General features: G+C 42.2%; 2 protein-coding genes across 2 annotated transcripts in view; both read right to left on the bottom strand.

Annotated features, from left to right (window-relative positions):
* Nucleotides 1-22,156, bottom strand: part of LOC138351041 (agrin-like) — a 279,560-nt gene that overhangs the window by 197,880 nt on the left and 59,524 nt on the right. The window lies entirely within an intron of this gene.
* The window catches only part of LOC138351073 (cytochrome c1-like), a 30,185-nt gene continuing 19,747 nt past the window's right edge, over nt 11,719-22,156 (bottom strand). Inside the window, exons 3-4 of the mRNA XM_069302698.1 lie at nt 21,882-22,013; nt 11,719-12,071 (exon numbers count right to left, since the gene is read on the bottom strand). Of these exons, the coding sequence (XP_069158799.1) occupies nt 11,719-12,071; nt 21,882-22,013 (485 nt within the window). The remainder of the gene's footprint in view (nt 12,072-21,881; nt 22,014-22,156) is intronic.

The following is a 22,156-nucleotide window of genomic DNA, read 5'->3' as shown; positions in this document are numbered from 1 at the left end:
AAATACCATTTAGCTAAATATTAAATCAAGTATTAAAACAGGATTAAATATTGGTTTAAATATAGTAATAATAATTGTATGATTTATAGTAATCAATGTATTATTAAATATTGTTTTAAATAGAGTATTAAATACAATATTAAATATTGTATTAAATGTTGTATTGGATATGTTAAATGCTGTATATTTATATAATGTATTAAATGCTGTATTGAATATTGTATTACATATAGTATTAAATACAGTGATTTCACAGTGGCGATAATATATATATATATATATATATATATATATATATATATATATATATATATATATATATATATATATATATATATATATACATATAAAATCTGGAAATCAAGGTCAATCATTAAGAGTAGCCTTGCCTCTGCCCAGTGTCCAGCAGAAAGAGAGCCCCGCAATCTGGTCGGCCCCGCGAGAGGCCGACCAGACGGAATCACACTGTATTAAATTAGTATTATAGTATTAAATAATGTATTCGCGTAAAACATCCCGTTATAGAATAGAAATGCACAATAAGATTCATTGATAAGAACCGTTAAAAAAATAATATCCTGACTATACACAAATTATACCAAAAAAAGCCTGCAAGAAACACATCAAAGCCAGCTCGTCGTCAGCCACATAAGCCAGCTCGTCGTCAGCCACATAAGCCAGCTCGTCGTCAGCCACATAAGCCAGCTCGTCGTCAGCCACATAAGCCAGCTCGTCGTCAGCCACATAAGCCAGTCAGCCACATGGCTGCACATCAAATGATATACAGAAAAATCTTCATGGGAAATCTACCAAGTCTTGGATTTTTTTTTTTTTTTTGCAAACGTGAGGGGCCTTCCCACATTTCGAGAAATTCATGACCATACATATTTTCCCCCCTCTCCCCCCTCCCCCCCTCCTTTTGGAGACCGTCTCCTCCATGATTACTCAAATTGGACACTGGCGCGCTAGATTTTTTGATTATGCGTTGCGATTTTTGATGTCAATTCAAAAATGAAAGAAAAAAATGAGTAAGAGAGTTTAAGTTTAGAGAAAGTATTCTTTTTTTTTAAGTTTTTTTCATTTTGAGAAAGTTTTGGTCAAAAGATTATGTTTAAGAATTTTTAAGTAAGAAGTATAAGTAGGAAAGTGAGTTTAAGAAAGACAGTTTCAGTTATAAAATAAGTTGAAGTACATAAATTGAAGAAAGTCATTTTATATGAAAGATATAAAGTTAATGATAGTTAAGGCAAATAAGTTGCAGTAACTTCAAATAAGTAAGTTCTAAGATTAATGAATTAAGTTTATTGAAGAGAACTTCCTAGACAAATCACACTGACACAGTGACATCCGGGCCCCTTCCCTCTCACCAACCTCACAGTGGCGATAACTTATGGTATTGTGTTTTGTGATCTTGCAGTCCTCATTATTTTTGGGTATTTCTCAGTATTGCTAGACTTTCCTATTTTATATAAAAAGTAATCGATAACATGTTCACAGAAAATGGATCGAAATAAACCAGATAATATATATGTGTGTGTGTGTGTGTGTGTGTGTGTGTGTGTGTGTGTGTGTGTGTAAATCACGAATATTAACACCTGATGAAAAATGTGACAGTGTCAGACCACGAAGGAAGAATTGAAACAGGAATTTCCTTAAGTACTATTAAAGGAAGTACTTTAAAGTACTTAAGGAAATTCTTGTTTCAGTTCTTCCTTCGTGGTCTGACAGTGTCATATATATATATATATATATATATATATATATATATATATATATATATATATATATATATATATATATATATATATATATGTCGTACCTAGTAGCCAGAACGCACTTCTCAGCCTAATATGCAAGGCCCGATTTGCCTAATAAGCCAAGTTTTCCTGAATTAATATATTTTCTCTAATTTTTTTCTTATGAAATGATAAAGCTACCCATTTCATTATGTATGATGCCAATTTGTTTTTATTGGAGTTAAAATTAACGTAGATACATGACCGAACCTAACCAACCCTACCTAACCTAACCTAACCTATCTTTATAGGTTAGGTTAGGTTAGGTAGCCGAAAAAGTTAGGTTAGGTTAGGTAGGTTAGGTAGTCGAGAAAACATTAATTCATGAAAACTTGGCTTATTAGGCAAATCGGGCCTTGCATAGTAGGCTGAGAAGTGCGTTCTGGCTACTAGGCACGACATATATATATATATATTGTGATCACCTTCAATGATGCATTAACGTTCTTGTTTTCAATCCTAAAAGTACCACAAATGTGTGTATTAACATCAAGGCACTAATATCAGTCCCCGTGGCGCAGTGGGAAGACACTCGTCCTGTGCTTCGCCAGCGATTTGGCCTAGCTGGGTTCGTATCCTTAGCCGGGGAGGAGCCAAGCAATCCTTAACTGCATGCCTCTGTTCACCCAGCAGAGAATGGGTACCTGGTTGTTAAACGATTTGGCGAGTGTGTCCTGCTGATTGATTGATTAAGATTGAGCCACCCAAAAGGTGGCACGGGCATGAATAGCCCGTAAGTGGTGGCCCTTTTGAGCCATTACCAGTATCAAAAGCTGATACTGGAGATCTGTGGAGGTGCGACTGCACCCTGCGTGACGGGAGATGTCTCCCGTCGATGTCCTGCTGTTGCTGCTTGGCTACTGGGCCATCGTCAGAGGGTTCGTGGTGGCGCGCGTTGAGGTCCTGATCGACGCGTAATTTGGATTAAAATGAAGGAAAGTTGTGCAAATTATCAGCCTCTCTCTCGCTGGGGTCTTCGCCCTTCGTAGGTAGACGAGCCTTAGTGCACCGCGGGCCTCAAACCGTTGGCTACCTTCACCTGGTTGATGCCCACCGGTCGAAGCGGTTCACTCAGGGTGTGGGACCGCTGTTGCAGGCAGACAGCTACCTACCAGGTGCCACAGGTGGGAGCTGAGTACAGGTGGGGGCGTCAACAGGCGATGGCACCCAAAGGGGCGATTGAGTCGTTGTAGAGGTATACAGCCCCTCCCTCACTCTCCCCCCCTCAGAATATCATAAAAAATTAAGGTATTCACATTTCTATACACCAACACTCATTCATATAAGCCTTCAAACAATCCACACTTAGCATATAAATTTTTGTAGACACGACAATTGTGAGTTACGCCGAAAACTACGTTGAAATGGGGATCTATAAATGAACTACAAATACGCAATAGATTGGGAATTTTTTGGGTTGAAACGGAAGAGTGGGTGAGAGCGTCCACACCGTCAGGGAGACGGGTGACGGGCGCCTGGCTGGCGTTAACTGTCACCCACCAGAAGCCCCTTTGATCAAACTATTGATGACTTTCAGATATCGGACGGGGCCAGCATCATGCCTCTCCTCACCACTCAATACCTTCACTTCCTTGCACCGGCTGCTGCTGCTTTGCTGTTATTTCTGCTGCTGCTGCTGCTATTGTTATTAATGCTGTTTCGTCTGCTGCTGACAGAACAGGAGAACATCTCTCTCCTCGATCCCTTCACACACCAAATATTTCCTGTTGGATAGTGCATTCTTAGTGTGTGTGTGTGTGTGTGTGTGTGTGTGTGTGTGTGTGTGTGTGTGTGTGTGTGTGTGTGTGTGTGTGTGTGTATACTCACCTATTTGTGCTTGCAGGATCGAGCATTGGCTCTTGGATCCCGCCTTTCCAGCCATCGGTTGTTTACAGTTCGTGTGTGTGTATGTGTGTGCGCGTGATATAATGAGAAACATACGTAATTGATGATAAAATCATTCTCTTGCCGCTATTGTTAATTAAAACAATACCCTATTGATGACTGATGGCAAAATCAATGTCTTGTTAATTTAGAAATCAATACTTTATTAATAATGAGATGATCAATGCTTTACTGACGAAGAGGACAATGTCTTACTGATAATTAAATTATGCCTTATTAATGATGACGTCAATACCTTATTGAAATCAATGCCTTATTGATGGTGAAATTAATGTTTTCAGGGATGAAATTATTGCCTTATACTCCGTATAAGATACAATTCAACAGGTTCCCAGAATCCTCAGCATTAATGAATCTAGGAATCTCCTCTCACATTATATGATCGCTTAACCAATATTGAATTCCTTTAATGAGGTTCAGGTCTCCTTGGGGTAAATGCGGCATTGTTCGTGAGCCGTGATAAAACGGCTTGCGACAGGCTTTTAAGAAATCAATGACCTTGTTATCCTTGCTCGCGACGACACCTCGACGGCCATGTGTGTGTGTGTGTGTGTGTGTGTGTGTGTGTGTGTGTGTGTGTGTGTGTGTGTGTGTGTGCTCACCAATTTGCGCCTGCAGGATCGAGCATTGACTCTTGGATCCCGCCTTTCTAGCCATCGGTTGTTTATAGCAATGACTCCTGTCCCATTTCCCTATCATATCTAGTTTTAAAATTATGAATAGAGTTTGCTTCCACAACCTGCTCCTTAAGTTCATTCCATTTTTCCACTACTCTCACGCTAAAAGAAAACTTCCTAACATCTCCGTGACTCAACTGAGTTTCCAGCTTCCACTTATGTCCCCTTGTTCTCTTAGTATTCCGTGTAAACATTTCGTCTATTTCCACTCAGGCAATTACCCTGAGCATTTTATACGTTCCTATCATATCCCCCCTCTCTCTTCTTTTTTCTAGTGTCGTAAGGTTCAGTTCCTTCAGGCGCTCTTCATACCCCATCCCTCGTAACTCTGGGACGAGCCTCGTCGCAATCTTCTGAACCTTTTCCAGTTTCCTTATGTGTTTCCACAGGTGGGGACTCCAATATGGGACGGCATACTCTAAGACTGGTCTCACGTAGGCAGTGTAAAGCACCCTAAAAGCCTCCTCACTTGTGTTTCTGAATGTTCTAAATTCGCCAGTGTAGAGTACACTGCTGTCGTTATCCTATTTATATGTGCCTCAGGATTTAGATTAGGTGTTACGTTTACTCCCAGGTTTCTTTCTAGAATCGTCTCAGGTAAGCAGTTCCCATTCATCATGAACGGTCCCTTTGGTCTCCTAACACCTGATCCCATTTTCATAACTTTACATTTGCTCGTGTTGAACTAAAGTAGCCATTTCTCTGGCCTTCTCCGCAACCTGTTTAAGTCCTCCTGGAGGATCCTACAATCCTCATCTGTCACAACTCTTCGCATTAATTTTGCGTCATCCGCAAATATCGATATGTAGGATTCTACTACTGTAAATATGTCATTTACGTATATTAGAAATAGAATTGGACCCAGCACCGATCCTTGAGGTACTCCACTAAATACTGTTTGCCAGTCCGACTTCTCGCCCCTTACCGTTACTCTCGGGCTAAATTGATATATATACTTCCAGTTAGATAGTTCCTTACCCCATGCTAGGGCCTTTCCGCTTACTCCTGCCTGCCTCTCAAGTTTGAATAGCAGTCTCATGTGCAGAACCGTATCAAAGGCTTTTTGGCAGTCCAGAAATATGCAGTCTGCCCATCCTTCTCTGTCCTGCCTTATCCTTGTTATTTTATCATAGAACTCCAAAAGGTCTGTTAGGCATGATTTCCCTTTCCAGAACCCATGTTGATGTTTGTTTATATACTTAATGCTCTCCAGGTGCTCAACAAGTCTTAGCCTTATTATTTTTTCAAGTATTTTACAGGTGATGCTTCTCAGTGATACGGGTCTGTAGTTAAGTGCCTCTTCCCTATCTCCTTTCTTGAAAATCGGTACGACATTTGCCTCCTTCCAGCAACTGGGCAATTCTCCCGACATAAGTGATTCATTAAAGATCATTACCAGAGGCACGCTGAGGGCCTGCGCTGCCTCCTTTAGTATCCACGGTGAAACTTTGTCTGGTCCAACCGATTTAGTTGCATCCAGAGTTGTCAACTGTTTCATTACCTCCTCTACTGTCACCTCTATACCTGATAGTCTTTCATCTATGGTAATCTCTTCTAACAATGGGAGCTGCTCAGGCTTGTTTGTGAACACTCCATGGAAACTGGCATTCAGTGCCTCGCAGATTAGTTTGTCACTTTTCTGTTTTCCCTTAGTTTTCTCCATTGCTTGTTCACCGACATTTTTCTTCTTTTATGGCTATGTAGTAATTTAGGTTGTTTTTTCGCTTTGATCGCAATATCATTCTCATAATTTCTTTCCGATACTCTTCGTATGTTAATGTAATCGTTCCTAGCTCTGTTGCATCTAATCCTGTTGTCCTCTGTCATTTGTCTTCTGTACTTCCTCCACTCCCGCCTGCTGGCCATTTTTGCTTCCTGATACTGTCTATTAAACCATGGGTTATTATATTCCCCTCTTACCTTTTTCCATTACTGTTGGCATAAATCTATCTTCGGCCTCCTGGCATTTCCGTGTGACTAGGTCCATCATATCTTGGACTGTTTTTCCTCTAATTTCTTCCTCTCACTGCACTTCTCCCAGATAGTCCCTTATCCTCCTATAGTCCCCTCTTCTGTAGTCAACCCTCCTGTCCCAGACTTCTTGTCCCATGGTCGCAATTTTAGGTTCCATCATGTAGTCAATGACTAGGACACAATGATAATTAGCTCCTAGTGGTATTTCATGTTCCAAATTCTCGATGTCTTCTTTATTCTGGGTGAAAATCAGGTCTAATAGGCTCGGTGTATCCGCTCCTCTTTCCCTTGTGCCTTCCTTCACATGTGTTAGGAAATTCCTGTCTATAACGTCTACTAATTTTGCTCCCCATGTTTCGTCCCCTCCATGGAGATTCCTTGATTCCCAATTGATCTCTCCATGATTTAGGTCCCCCATGACCAGCAGTTTCGCTCTCATTCTGTGGGCTAGTGTTGATGCCCTCTGCAGTACATCAATACATGCCTTGTTCTTGTCTTACCTTGCCTTGCCAATACATGCCATGTACTCACCTAGTTGTATATCCGGGGATTGAGTTCTGACTCTTTGGTCCCGCCTCTCAACTGTTAATCAACTGGTGTTAAGATTCCTGAGCCTACTGGGCTCTATCATATCTACATTTGAATCTGTGTATGGAGTCAACCTCCACCACATCATTGCTTAATGCATTCAGCCTGTTAACTACCCTGACACTGAAAAAGTTCTTTCTAACGTCCCTGTGACTAATTTGGGTACTCAGTTTCCACCTGTGTCCCTTTGTTCACGTTCCACCCGTGTTAAACAGTTTATCCTTATCAATCTTGTCAATTCCTCTGAGAATTTTATAGGTGGTGATCATGTCTCCCCTTACTCTTCTGTCTTGAGTATGCAGCCCCAGCATGGAGCCCGTACCTTGTTTAGGATAATCGTTTATAAATGAGTTTATTTATTTAGCATATCACTGCTTACTAGAACTCGCTTTTTTTAGTTAGATTAAAAACTCCCGTGGAAAATATTACAATGTAAAATAATTTCACTTCATATTCCTCTCCTTCATTTAACGCAGTCTCAATAAACCGACTGACACTACAAGAAATTATAATACAATATAATACATTTATTTATGCAGTAAATATTCTTCATAATTCCTTCCTTCCCTAATTTAATCTCAGATAAATAAAATATTTTACGTTCGGGGCTCCTACTGGAGTTGTGCGCATGCGTATTAGGACGAGGGAAGGAGGAGAAAGAGAGAGAGCAGCGTAAGGGTCTGGGGCTAGATTCACGAAAGCACTTACGCAAGCACTTACGAACCTGTACATCTTTCCTCAATCTTTGGCGGCTTTGTTTACAATTATTAAACAGTTAATCAGCTCCGAAGCACCAGGAGGCTGTTTATAACGATAACAACAGTTGATTGGCAAGTTTTCATGCTTGTAAACTGTTTAATAAATGTAACCAAAGCCGTCAAAGATTGAGGAAAGATGTACACGTTCGTAAGTGCTTGCGTAACTGCTTCGTGAATCTGGCCCCAGGTTCGCAAGTGCTTGCGTAAGTGTTTTCGTGAATCTGGCCCCTGGCTCGGACGCCATATTACTTGCTCCTACACCAGCCAGCAACGTCTCTTGCTTACTCCTACTCCTGCGAGAGCGACGCTATATTACTTTGGCAGATAGCAGCAGTGTCCTGGAAACTGGTTTATTACCAACCCGTAATCGACGTCCTTCCAGCACCAGCTGAAGACGGAGGATTGGCACTGTTCCCTTAATCAATGGACACTCGGCTCGGCAACTATTATTTCTTTATTGTTTTCTGTGATCACAGATAAACATGTAGGCTAGTTGTCCCTATGTCGTATATATATATATATATATATATATATATATATATATATATATATATATATATATATATATATATATATATATATATATATGTATATATATATATATATATATATATATATATATATATATATATATATATATATATATATATATATATATAACAACATAAACTTGTACGTTTCCTCTCTAGCAGTTTCCGTAATTTATTTAGGAAAATATATAAATTATTTCTTATTTGAAAGAATTCTGCGCTATCAGTTATATCTATTATTTCTTATGTAGAAGAATTCTGCAGTATCTGATACTGTATATCTATTATTTCTTATGTAGAAGAAGTCTGCAGTGTAATTGCCTTTCAGCTGCTGTTCGCACGTCGTGGGAGAAGATAAGCTGCCCATCTTGCACGTGTTGCATCCAAAATATCCTGCAGCAAAAAGTTGTAGTAGACGCGTAACCTCTCGATTACTCTTCTCGTATGTCTTACAGCTAAGCTGTTATCCTTTGTTATCAGTAGAAATACTAATAACTTAATTACATTAAATGATTTTTCCATTAAGATCACATTAACTAATCCCTTTATATTTGCCATCAATTATTTCATATTGCTATGGCGTATTGAGGTGAATTTACCTCGAGTTATTTCATTGCATAAATTCATATTCACAGATTTATCTGTTGAAGAATCAGCATCGGATTATTGGTGCTGGGATGTAAGTGTATCTTAGCGCTTGTACTCCCCATTTTGTGTGAGAGAGAGTTTGACTCTTATTTCATGATAATCTTACGTGATAATCTTACATGATAATCTTACATGATAATCTTACATGATTAAGATCCACAGGTACTAGTTCGTGGAGTTAATTTTCAATACACTTGCTTTTCTTAGTTTCCCACTTTTTCACAAAAAAGTGGTGCCATAAACTCGAATTCATCAATCAGCAATCGAATTCATCATTATTTAATTAAAATATTTAAGGCAGATATTTTGTACCCACAGGCGGGTACCAAGCGTCGCTCGGGGTCACTACACACTATCTTCATCACTGTAACCATCTTCACTACTCGCTATATTCACCCCCCCCCCCTTCCTTCACTACACACAACTACCATCACTGTAACCATCTTCACTACTCACTATATTTCTCCTCTTCTTAACTACACACAACTACCATCACTGTAACCATCTTCACTGCTCACTATATTCCTCCTCTCCTTAACTACACACAACTACCATCACTGTAACCATCTTCACTGCTCACTATATTCCTCCTCTCCTTAACTACACACAACTACCATCACTGTAACCATCTTCACAGCTCACTATCATCACCGTCACCATCTTTATCAAACACAATGGCCATATCTGTAACCATCTACTCTACGAACGACCGTCCTCATCACTCGACACTTAATGGAAGTTTGGTCATGGAGCAGAAATTTGTCTTTCTGAATTCCCCTTTTGGCTTGTCTTTTCCCCTTCAACTTCCCAACTCTTCACCCACTTCCCTCAACCTTCACCTCCCTTCCTTCACCTCCCTTCATCACCTTTCTTCTCCTTCATTGCATTACCTCTCTTTCATTACCTTCGCTACCAGTGACTATCTTCGATTTGTCATTTTCCCTTACCCCCTCCCCCTCTCCCTCACCATCTTTCTTAACCCCTCACCATCTTCCTTAGCCTTTTGTATCCTTCTCCACCTTCCTTACTCTTCACTTCCCTACCCTTCACAACCTTCCCTACCCTTCACCACCTTCCCTGCCCTTCACAACCTTCCCTGCCCTTCACCACTTTCCCTACCCTTCACCACCTTCCCTACCCTTCACAACCTTCCCTACCCTTCACCACCTTCCCTACCCTTCACCACCTTCCCTACCCTTCACAACCTTCCCTACCCTTCACCACCTTCCCTGCCCTTCACCACCTTCCCTACCCTTCACAACCTTCCCTACCCTTCACCACCTTCCCTGCCCTTCACCACCTTCCCTACCCTTCACAACCTTCCCTACCCTTCACCACCTTCCCTACCCTTCACCACCTTCCCTACCCTTCACCACCTTCCCTACCCTTCACAACCTTCCCTACCCTTCACCACCTTCCCTACCCTTCACAACCTTCCCTACCCTTCACCACCTTCCCTACCCTTCACAACCTTCCCTACCCTTCACCACCTTCCCTACCCTTCACCACTTTCCCTACCCTTCACCACCTTCCCTACCCTTCACCACCTTCCCTACCCTTCACCACCTTCCCTACCCTTCACAACCTTCCCTACCCTTCACCACCTTCCCTACCCTTCACCACTTTCCCTACCCTTCACCACCTTCCCTACCCTTCACCACCTTCCCTACCCTTCACCACCTTCCCTACCCTTCACCACCTTCCCTACCCTTCACAACCTTCCCTACCCTTCACCACTTTCCCTACCCTTCACCACCTTCCCTACCCTTCACAACCTTCCCTACCCTTCACCACTTTCCCTACCCTTCACCACCTTCCCTACCCTTCACCACTTTCCCTACCCTTCACCACCTTCCCTACCCTTCACCACCTTCCCATTATCACCGTAACAGTACTCAGTACCCAATGTCTTCATCAATAAACCTCATAAGACAAACATAATAATTTTAAAACAATAACGTGTCCGTGATTGTAAGTGAGGATTGAGTCTGGTATTTAGCGATTAGATATTATTTTATTTTACCATTTCATGCAAAAGTTAAGACACGGGGGAACTCCTGAACCACCTACGACCAGCCCCGAATAACCACTCGTCACACTGCAAAGTTTGGTGAGGCTACCCACAAGCATCTGATCTACAGCACCGAACAGACAGACGCTTTTATATTATACTAGATGGTGCCTGTATCCCGTTGCCTTTTGTGTAGCGGGATATGTATTATGTATTTCATGTGTATTGACGTGTGGTGTGTGTTACTTGGCTCGTAACTCCCCTACCCACCTCTCTCTCAGCTCCTCCCTCTCCCCACCACCTCTCTCAGCTCCCCCCCTCCCCTCCCCACCCTCAGCTCACGACCCTGCTCTCATCCTATTAGTAATCATCGCAAACTTTCCCCCAAAAATCCTGAGAGCTGATTCATTATACGCCCTCGGGAACCCAACCAGAGGAACCAAAAAAAAATGGAATATGTATTTCGAATCCCAAAAGTTTTCGCTAACATCAGTTCTCCTTCAAAACGCAAATATTACTTACCTTTTCAACAGGGGAAGGAAATTGAGGGGGAAAAGCCGCAATGATAAGCTCCACAGGAGGTAATACCCCGCTAAATTTTCGCTGGCCAAAAAAGTATGTCTAATTAGCGAATTTCCGGGTGATAGAGAAGTGGTGTTTCTAGGGGGGGTTTTAGGGGGGTTTAGGGGGCGCTGGTTCGCTGTTGCTGTTCATCTTGCAGTAGCAGTGGCTGCTGTTACAAGTGTTGCTACTGTTGATGTTCCTGTATTCATCTTGATGATGATGCTGCGATTGCTGCTGTTTTTTTCTTTGTTGTTGATGATCCTCTTGTTACTTCCACTTTTTTGCTGCTGTTGCTGCTACGGCTGCTGCTGCTGCTGTTTTCTCTGGTGCTACTGCGGTTGCTTCCTCTGCTGATGTTTCCTCTGCTGTTCCTTCCTCTCCTGTTGCTTCCTCTGCTGCTGCTTCCCCTGCTGCTGCTTCCTCTGCTGCTGCTTCCTCTGCTGCTGCTTCCTCTGCTGTTCCTTCCTCTGCTGCTCCTTCCTCTGCTGCAGCTTCCTCTGCTGATGTTTCCTCTGCTGTTCCTTCCTCTCCTGCTGCTTCCTCTGCTGCTGCTTCCTCTGCTGCTGCTTCCTCTGCTGTTCCTTCCTCTCCTGTTGCTTCCTCTGCTGTTCCTTCCTCTACTGTTGAGGAAGGAACATGCAGAGCATTGCAGAGTATGCAACAGCAGTAGCTGTTGCATACTCTGCCGCAAAATACAGCAACTGCTTCCTCTGCTGCTAATTCTATAGCGTCCGCTGCTGTTGCTGCTGCTTCCTCTGGTCTACCTGCTTCTGCTGCTAACCGGTATGTGGGAAAAAGCCCCCCCCCATCCTCCCCCCTTGTTCCCATAATTGTACACTGATAACAAATAAAAAAAGGCATTTGGGTTATTTATTTCCATTTAAAAAGAGGCATTTGCAGTGGATATATTATTTAGGTGAAAAGATCGCCAATTAAGAAAGGTCGCGTTCGCTGTCTTCATTCAATAGGTTGGACGGAAGAGCGACGGTTTCGCTTCATGCGGGTCGGAGTTCAATCCCCGCGACCGTCCACAAGTGGTTAGGTACCATTCCTTCCCTCCGTCCCATCCTAAATCCTTTATCCTGATCCCCGTTCTCAGTGTTATATAGTCGTTATGGCTTGGCACTTTCCCCAGATCATTCCCTCCCTCCCGCGACGACTATAGTGTCGTCATATATATATATATATATATATATATATATATATATATATATATATATATATATATATATATATATATATATATATATGCATATATATATATATATATATATATATATATATATATATGTCGTACCTAGTAGCCAGAACTCACTTCTCAGCCTACTATGCAAGGCCCGATTTGCCTAATAAGCCAAGTTTTCATGAATTAATGTTTTTTCGTCTACCTAACCTACCTAACCTAACCTAACCTAGCTTTTTTTGGCTACCTAACCTAACCTTACCTATATATATAGGTTAGGTTAGGTTAGGTAGGGTTGGTTAGGTTCGGTCATATATCTACGTTAATTTTAACTCCAATAAAAAAAATTGACCTCATACATAGTGAAAAGGGTAGCTTTATCATTTCATAAGAAAAAAATTATAGTAAATATATTAATTCAGGAAAACTTGGCTTATTAGGCAAATCGGGCCTTGAATAGTAGGCTGAGAAGTGAGTTCTGGCTACTAGGTACGACATATATATATATATAAACAGATTTACATATATTTCAATGTTGCAAAACCTTCACATTTGCATGAAATTTCCCAATAAAAATCCAGATGATATTAAAAGCTTAACTGTGTTAAATAATTAATTAACCAATTAATTATTAACCCTAAAGTTGCGGAATTATTATGTTTAGCCTCTCCTTAATTCTCTATATTTTTTTTACGCATTTATAGAGAAAATACGACAGCTGGGTTAGGGAAAATTTGCGCCCACGGCTCCCGGAAACAAAATAAAAAATAGAATTTTCCCCTGAAAAAAATGTGTTTCTGTAAAATTATGCTAAAAAATAATAAAAAAATTACGTCAACAAATTTTGTTTCCATAATTTGCATGTGAGGGAGTGGGGAGGGGGGGGGGGGTAGAGGAAGGAGGCCTGGTCGACGACCGGGCCGCGGGGTCGCTGAGCTCCGAAATCATCTCAAGGTAACAAGGTAAGGAGGTGTTCCCTGGAACAGACAACACAATACAATTTCAAAATCAAATGTTGTCTTATAAAGTTAAAAAGAAAAGCATTATTATTATTTGGGAAATAAAATATAATTCAATATTTGCTTCAATATGGGTGTAGGTCTCTCAGTGGCTTCCTGGTGTGTGGTTGGTATCGCCAAGTAGCAGTCACACATGATAGCACTCACACCAGGTAGCCCACATTCTCTCCCCTCAAGAAGAGGGAAAGGAACCAGGGAACCTCAGCCTCCAACCCAGCAATCCCAGAGGGGAGTGGGGAACCCCATCCAGCAATTCAGGAACCCCAGAGGGGACTGCAACACCCCCAGCCCACCACCCCATAGGAGCCCACCCCACCCCAAGCACAAACCCTCCCTTTCCCCCTACACAATGCTCACTATACCACCCAAATCCTCCCTCTTCCCTTAGCCCGAGTACCCCCTGCCTCCCTATCCCCTGGTCTTCTTCCTGTCCTAAGCAGGCCTGGGCAAGATCTAAGCCTTCCATCCCTCTCCCCACCTCCCCCCGAACCCTTTGTAACTACCCCATAGAAGGATGAGACTACCCAGTTAGCCCTGCCCATGGAACGGCTTCCTACACTAGTGGGGAGGGAGTGTGAAAATGGATATAGGAACGTGAGCTTCAAGGTAATGTACTTAAACATCGATGGGATTACTAACAAAGCAAATGATCTGGCGGAAAGGCTGCAGGAGGATAACCCACATGTAATAGGACTCACAGAAACAAAATTATCAGGCTTCATAACAACTGCAGTGTTTCCACAGGACTACTATATAGTAAGGAAAGAGAGGAAAGGGAAACAAGGAGGTGGAGGAGGAGGGGGCCCTGCTGATGAGGAAGGACTGGAGTTTTGAAGAGATGGAATTCCGGGCTGTGAAGGATTCAGAGATTAAATAAAAGGAACTATGACAATGGGTGAACCTAAGATAATAGTAGCAGTCATTTACAACCCTCCACTAAATGACTGAAGACCAAGACAGGAGTTCGATAGGAACAATATGACAACCATTAATTTAATAGAGAGAGCAGCATCAGCTGCCAGCAGGAATGGATCCAGACTCTTAATCATTGGCGACTTCAACCATGGAAAGATAGTCTGTAAGATAGACTGGGAGAATGGGGAACCACATGGAGGTGCAGATACATGGAGAGCTAAACTCTTGGAAGTGGCAAGAAGAAACTTTCTGAGCCAACATGTCAAGGGATCCACAAGAATGAAAGGCAATGACGAACCAGTTACACTCGACCTGACAGTCACCTTGAAGGAGTCAGAAATAAAGGAAATAAAATTTGAAGCCCCCATGGGAATTAGTGACCAAAGTGTATTGATATTTGAGTATCTGGTGGAGGTAGGGATAACCTATCCAAGGAAGTGATCGGAAGATAAAAGACTAATTTACTGGAGAGGAAAATATGACGAGATGAGGAACTTCGTGATGGGAAACAGAAAGCAGAGAAAAGACTGTGCAGGATATGATGAACTACGTCACTCAGAAATGCCAGGAAGCTGCAGACAGGTTTATCCCGGCCCAAAAGGAGAAAAATGAAAAGTAACAGAAAACCCCCCATGGTTCAATCAGGAATGTAAGGTAGCGAAGCAATTGAGTACAAGAACATGGAGAAACTACACGAATAACAGAACACCAAAGAGTAGGGAAAGATACTAGAGGGCCCAGGAATGAGTACCTCAGAGTGAGGAGAGAAGCGGAGAGACAGTATGAAAATGACATCGCGAGTAAAGTCAAGCCCCAACCAAAACTGCTCCACAACCTCATAAGAAGGAAAACAACAGTGAAGGAACAAGTGATGAAACTGAGAAAAGGGCAGAACAGATACACAGAGAATGACAAGGAGGTGTGTGAAGAACTCAACAAGAGATTCCAGGAGGTCTTCACAATAGAACAAGGAGAAGCCCCTGCACTAAATGAGGAAGAGGCAAACCAAGCAACTTTGGTTGAATTTTACCTCACCAGTGATGAAGTCAAAAGGAATCTGTTGGAGCTGAATGTGACAGTGGCTGTTGGGCCTGACAGAATCTCACCATAGATACTAAAAGAGGGTGCAGAAGCACTAAGTGTGCCACTCTCTATGGTGTATAACAAGTCACTGGAAACATGAGACCTAACGGAAAGCTGGAAGACAGCTAATGTAGTCCCTATATACAAAAAGGGTGACAGGCAGGAGGCACTGAACTACAGGCCAGTTTCCCTAACTTATATACCATGCAAGGTGATGGAGAAGATCGTGTGTAAAAGGCTCGTAGAACATCTGGAGGGAAATAGCTTTGTAACACACCACCAGCATGGGTTCAGAGATGGTAAATCGTTCGTCACAGGCTTAATATGATCAATAATTTGATCGATTATTTGATCAATGATCAATTACTAATATGATCAAGCAACACAAATTAGGCAAGAAAGAGAAAGGTGGGCAGACTGCATTTTCTGGGATTGTCAAAAAGCCTTTGACACAATACCCCATAAAAGGCTGTAACAAAAGTTGAAGCAACAAACAGGATTAAATGTAAGGTGCTCCAGTGGATAAGAGAGTATCTAAGTAACAGGAAACAGCGAGTAACTTTGAGGGGGGAGGGGAGACATCAGAGTGGCGAGATGTTACCAGCGGAGTCCCACAGGGCTCTGTACTTGGACCCATCCTGTTTCTAATATACGTAAACGATCTTCCAGATGATATGCGGCATATGCTAGATTGGCCAATATAAGAACTGCCTTTAGAAGTTTGCGTAAGGAAACACTGAGGACCCTGTATACCGAGGACCCTGTATAGGGGCCTCGTAGCCTGGTGGATAGCGCGCAGGACTCGTAATTCTGTGGCGCGGGTTCGATTCCCGCACGAGGCAGAAACAAATGGGCAAAGTTTCTTTCACCTTGAATGCCCCTGTTACCTAGCAGTAAATAGGTACCTGAGAGTTAGTCAGCTGTCACGGGCTGCTTCCTGGGGGTGGAGGCCTGGTCGAGGACCGGGCCGCGGGGACACTAAAGCCCCGAAATCATCTCAAGATAACCTCAAGATAACCGTTTATGTCACACCAATGCTGGAGAATGCAGCTCCAAACTGGCGTCCATACCTAGTTAAACAGAAAACAAATTAGAGAACATTTAGCGGTATGCCACCAGACTCGTTCCAGAACTGAGAGGTCTGAACTACGAGGAAAGGCTAAGGGAGCTAAACATCACGTCCCTGAAAGACAGAAGAGAAAGCGGTAGATATGATAACCACCTACAAAATTCTCAGAGGAATTGATCGGGTGAACAAAGACAAACTCTTTAGCACGGGTGGGACACGAACAAGGGGACACAGGTGGAGACTGAGTACCCAAATGAGCCACAGAGACATTAGAAAGAATTTCTTCAGTGTCAGAATAGTTAACAAATGGAATGCATTAAGTAATAATGTGGTGGAGGCTGACGCCATACACAGTTTCAAATGTAGATATGACAGAGCCCAGTAGGCTCAGGAATCTGTACACCAGTTGATTGACAGTTGAGAGGCGGGACCAAAGAGCCAAAACTCAACCCCCTGAACCACAACTAGGCGATTACAACCAGATGAGTACACCAGGTAGCGTCTCCATCATTATCAACCTCTAATGATTCAACTTGTCACAGTGCCAGCGTGCCATTCAAACATGAAGCATTGTTCTTATGCTGTATCATATATACATCCAAAACTACTATACAGTGTATTTGTGTTATCATAATAATTAGCGTTATATACATACATACATATATATATATATATATATATATATATATATATATATATATATATATATATATATATATATATATATATATATATTTAGTTCTGGACAATGTTCAGGACTAAAGTCCTCGTACTTGATGGTTGGTCAATATGCTCTTGATGTGGCCTTAATAACCCTCCAGAGACTGACTATAACCTGCGATCCAACACGAAATCTAAGGGGATTAATTATTCTTTTTGTTTAATAACCACAGAAACCTTCCTGAGGACTGGAGGCGCAGGATTACCACTAAATATTATTCCAGTTTCCAGCCCGTCTCACAGTCATCTGTCTATCATTCAGCCATTTGTCCATCTCACAGTCATCTGTCTGTCTCCTCGAGACAAATTAAATCGCTCCCAGTCACATTTATCACCTCAGAACGCACCAATACAATAATCTGTCACTCGCACGTGGCTTGAATTTCCAAGGGCCCCCAGCACAAGCGGATCCGGTTCCTTCATTTCAACCCCCTCCTCGACTCACCACTTACGTCTCACCCAAACCCTTCGACTCACCTCCAACGAGTCAAGTCCATCAGAACCAGAACTTGGGTTTCAGTCATGCTGTGTCTGGGGGTGAATGTCTTGCCCACACCTGCAATGGGGGGGCAGGGGACATCAACCGGACCAGACCTGCAAGAGGGCGGGGGGACATCAGCCCGCCCAGACCCGAATTGCAGGGATTTCTGGCATTCCAACACCCACCAACTGGCCGACGCAGACCCCCAGTTCACATCCAATAAAACCAGATGATTGTTTCTCGTTTTCACGACGGCTACAACTCTCCTGGATTTTCCAGCAACCCGTCCACAGGATACTCTCGTCTAAGCTGTGGTCGACTTCACCGACCTGTCTACAGGCCATTCTCGTCCAAGCCGCGGCCGACCCCAAAGACGCACTCATAAATGTTAAAGTATTGTGAATTCTTAACCGTTTCTTACACACACACACACACACACACACACACACACACACACACACACACACACACACACACACACACACACACACACACACACACACACACACGTTAGCATTTAGTGTATAGTTAGGTCTAGCTTAGGTTAGGCTAGATGTATGAATTATGCTGACAATTATTTGTGTTTGTAGTATCTTCGTGAATCAGAGAAGTGATCTGAACAGAGTGAAGCAATGACTGAGAAAGGTTCGAACGTGATCACTTGAGAGTGGCAGTCAGTACTCACAACCAAATGCCAAATTCTCTTTTATCAAGCTCTCACACCACGTGTTTATGAATAAAAAATATCTAACACCCGACTTACAACGGACGAAGGTTGAAGATTTCTCGAACAGTGCTTCGCTTATGTCCTCGGTTCGAATCCCACCTCGGTAAATGCAAATACAAAATTATTGGTAAAAGAACCTAAACACCTAACTTAACCTAATGTAAATTGCCAGAGAACATGTTTCTAGACCGAGAACATCATTAGCCAGAATGAGACAATCAACCATGGCTGTGAGGCGATGCAACCTGCGACCAAGGCATTGCCAGGGTCGCAGGTTCGAGCCCATCTCAAAGCTCCAGTGGATTTTCTCATATATATATATATATATATATATATATATATATATATATATATATATATATATATATATATATATATATATATATATATATATATCATGTTAGTATGATTTTGTATGTGCATTAACGGGATATGCAGGCGGAGAGGTGATCAACACACTGCCAAAGGAATTGAATTCCCCTATCAAGGGAAAGCGCAAAGCCATTACGACCCAGTGCTATATGGCACTGGGAATGGATTAGGATTTGGGTTGGGATGGGGTTTAAGGAAGGAATAGTGCCCAACCACTTTATGGTCGGGGGATTGAACGCCGACCTGCATGATGCGAGACTGTCGCTCTACCGTCCAGGCCAAGTGGTTGAGCTACTGTCCAAGGAGTGACAATATTATTATATATGAAAAGTAAAAACTATTTTTGCCTCTCCATTGGTTCGCTAAAATTCAAAACCCCATATAAGGATTTTGAATATATATATATATATATATATATATATATATATATATATATATATATATATATATATATATATATATATATATATATATATATATATATATATATATATATATATTTATATGTTATGTTATTTACTAGGTGTGGTAATTGGTCTTTCCCATTATATACAACTACAACAATTAGCAACAATGAAAATAAACTAGGCAATTTAATCTTCACGTGACACTACAAATGTATAAAGACTTAAATATTAAATATCAACATAGCTGTTGGAAAGGTTCAACGAATGAATGAAAAGATTCCAACAAAATTTCGACTTAAATATTAAAGAACACCACCAAACGTGAGAAAATTCTGAGGCCATACGATAGGATCGAACCTGCGTTTCTGGACAAATCCACAAGGGCCGTGACGAGAATTCGAACCTGCGTCCGGGTTAAAAAAGAGTATTTTTTTCAGTAAAATACTGAAAATAAAAAATAGAGTAAAATTTAAGAGTAAAATTTCTGGATTTTCCAGTCATACTACCAATTAAACAGGGGCGCAGATTCGACCACATTATATAAACATTATATTCTCAAAATAAACATTCTTCGTGATTTCATAGTGCAGCATTAAACCTAATAATTACAAGTCAGGTGTGTCATATATGTTAAAAAAGTGCTATACCCGTAAACTTAGTCAATAAAAATTCAGGTTTAACCTGCAGAGGAAATTAGATGAATTACAATTTCAAGATTCAGATTGCAAAGTCACAAATTTTACGAGACGTGATTGGCCACCTTTGTTGACATTTCACTAACGGGGGATATTCCTTTATTTTTGGGGATCATTCCTTCTAGCACTAGCTGCTATCTCAGGTGAGACGCTATCATATATTCCAGCTGCCATCTTGGTTGGGGGATCAGGACATATCAGTTTTGACACCCCGGGTGCCATTTCCGTTGACACTCCTTACTGCCATCTAAGATGACACTATGCAATCTTCGTGACACTGCAGCTGTCATCTCAGCTGACACGTCAGCTGCCGTCCAATATTCACTGATAGCGTCGCTGAGCTGACAGCCCCAACAAAGCATTATCTCAAAACGACCACCATCAGACTACTACCACCACCACCACCACTACCACCACTACCACCACCACTACCACCACTACCAATCATACTTCCACTACTACTGCTAATATTACTAATAACAATATTATTGTAACTAATTGTATCACAGTTTGCACAGGTGAACTTTGATATAAAATGACAGGTGGAGACCAAGAGTACAAGAGGGAAGACTAGGTGACCAGGTGTGTGACCAGGTGTGTGACCAGGTGTGTGACCAGGTGTGGAACCAGGTGTGTGACCAGGTGTGGGACCGGGTGAGACTAATGTCACAGGGAGGAGGGGGAGGTGAATGCGGTGGAGGAAGGGTTTGGGTGGGTGGTGTGGGGGTTTGGGGCCGCTCCATAACCTCAATTACATGACAGTGGCCCGATAGGGTGACAGCGGCCCGACAGGGTGACAGCGGGCCGACAATACGACACGTCATCAACGACTGATGACCCAGCTAAAGGCTGTCCATGATAGCCGGGATTACTTTGCCTGATTACCTCTACAGCAGAGCTTGGCCCGGTAACTTAATGTAATCAGGAGAGCGCTCCCTAGTTTGTCATGCTGGGAGCTACCAGGATGGGCCACGATGACTGTCTAACGGAAGGTTTATTTCTCGTGTGGTAGGCTGGTTATACGTGTGTATGTGTACGCGCGTGCGTGTGTATTCACCTAGAGTGTACTCACCTAGTTGTACTCACCTAGTTGTGTTTGTGGGGGTTGAGCTCTGGCTCTTTGGTCCCGCCTCTCAACCGTCAATCAACAGGTGTACAGATTCCTGAGCCTATCGGGCTCTGTCATATCTACACTTGAAACTGTGTATGGAGTCAGCCTCCACCACATCACTTCCTAATGCATAATGTGTGTGTGTGTGTGGATACTCACCTAGTTGTGTTTGCGGGGGTTGAGCTCTGGCTCTTTGGTCCCGCCTCTCAACCGTCAATCAACTGATGTACAGGTTCCTGAGCCTACTGGGCTCTGTCATATCTACATTTGAAACTGTGTATGGAGTCAGCCTCCACCACATCACTTCCTAGTGCATTCCATTTACGAACTACTCTGACACTGAAAAAGTTCTTTCTAATGTCTCTGGGTGTGTGTGTGTGTGTGTGTATGTGTGTGTGTGTGTGTGTGTGTGTGTGTGTGTGTGTGTGTGTGTGTGTGTGTGTGTGTGTGTGTGTGTGTGTGTGTGTGTGTGTGTGTTTTGGTGTGTAATCAGGGCACCTAAAGGTAATAATTATATCTGCCAACCTTTTAAAGGGCGATGCCTTTATGCAATTATCTGGCTCTTGGGGTTGTTACATTACTAGATAAAGCCTTGTTTCCTGGGCCCCCCTTTTCTTTAGGCACTGATCTCTATTACATTGCACTTACAAGGGTTAAACTCTAGCAGCCACTTTTCAGATAACTGTTTAAGTTTATCCACATCGTCCTCCAGATCCTCATTACTGCTAATGGTAGTACTTTTACTCGTGTCAGGAATAAGACGAGTCCAAGTACTGAACCCTGAAGGACTCATTCAAACTCATTGCATTTAATTACTTTTGGGTTTCTACTACTCATTGGAGCACTTCTACCGTTACACCCAAGTGTTTCTGCTTCTTGCAGACTCGTCTCCAGGAAGGTACAATGACAAGGGCTTTCTGGCA

The sequence above is a fragment of the Procambarus clarkii genome, chromosome 48 (assembly GCF_040958095.1).
Source record: "Procambarus clarkii isolate CNS0578487 chromosome 48, FALCON_Pclarkii_2.0, whole genome shotgun sequence".
Lineage (NCBI taxonomy): Eukaryota > Metazoa > Arthropoda > Malacostraca > Decapoda > Cambaridae > Procambarus > Procambarus clarkii.
Note: the sequence above shows the minus strand (reverse complement) of the source record. Positions and strands in the feature narration are given on the sequence as shown.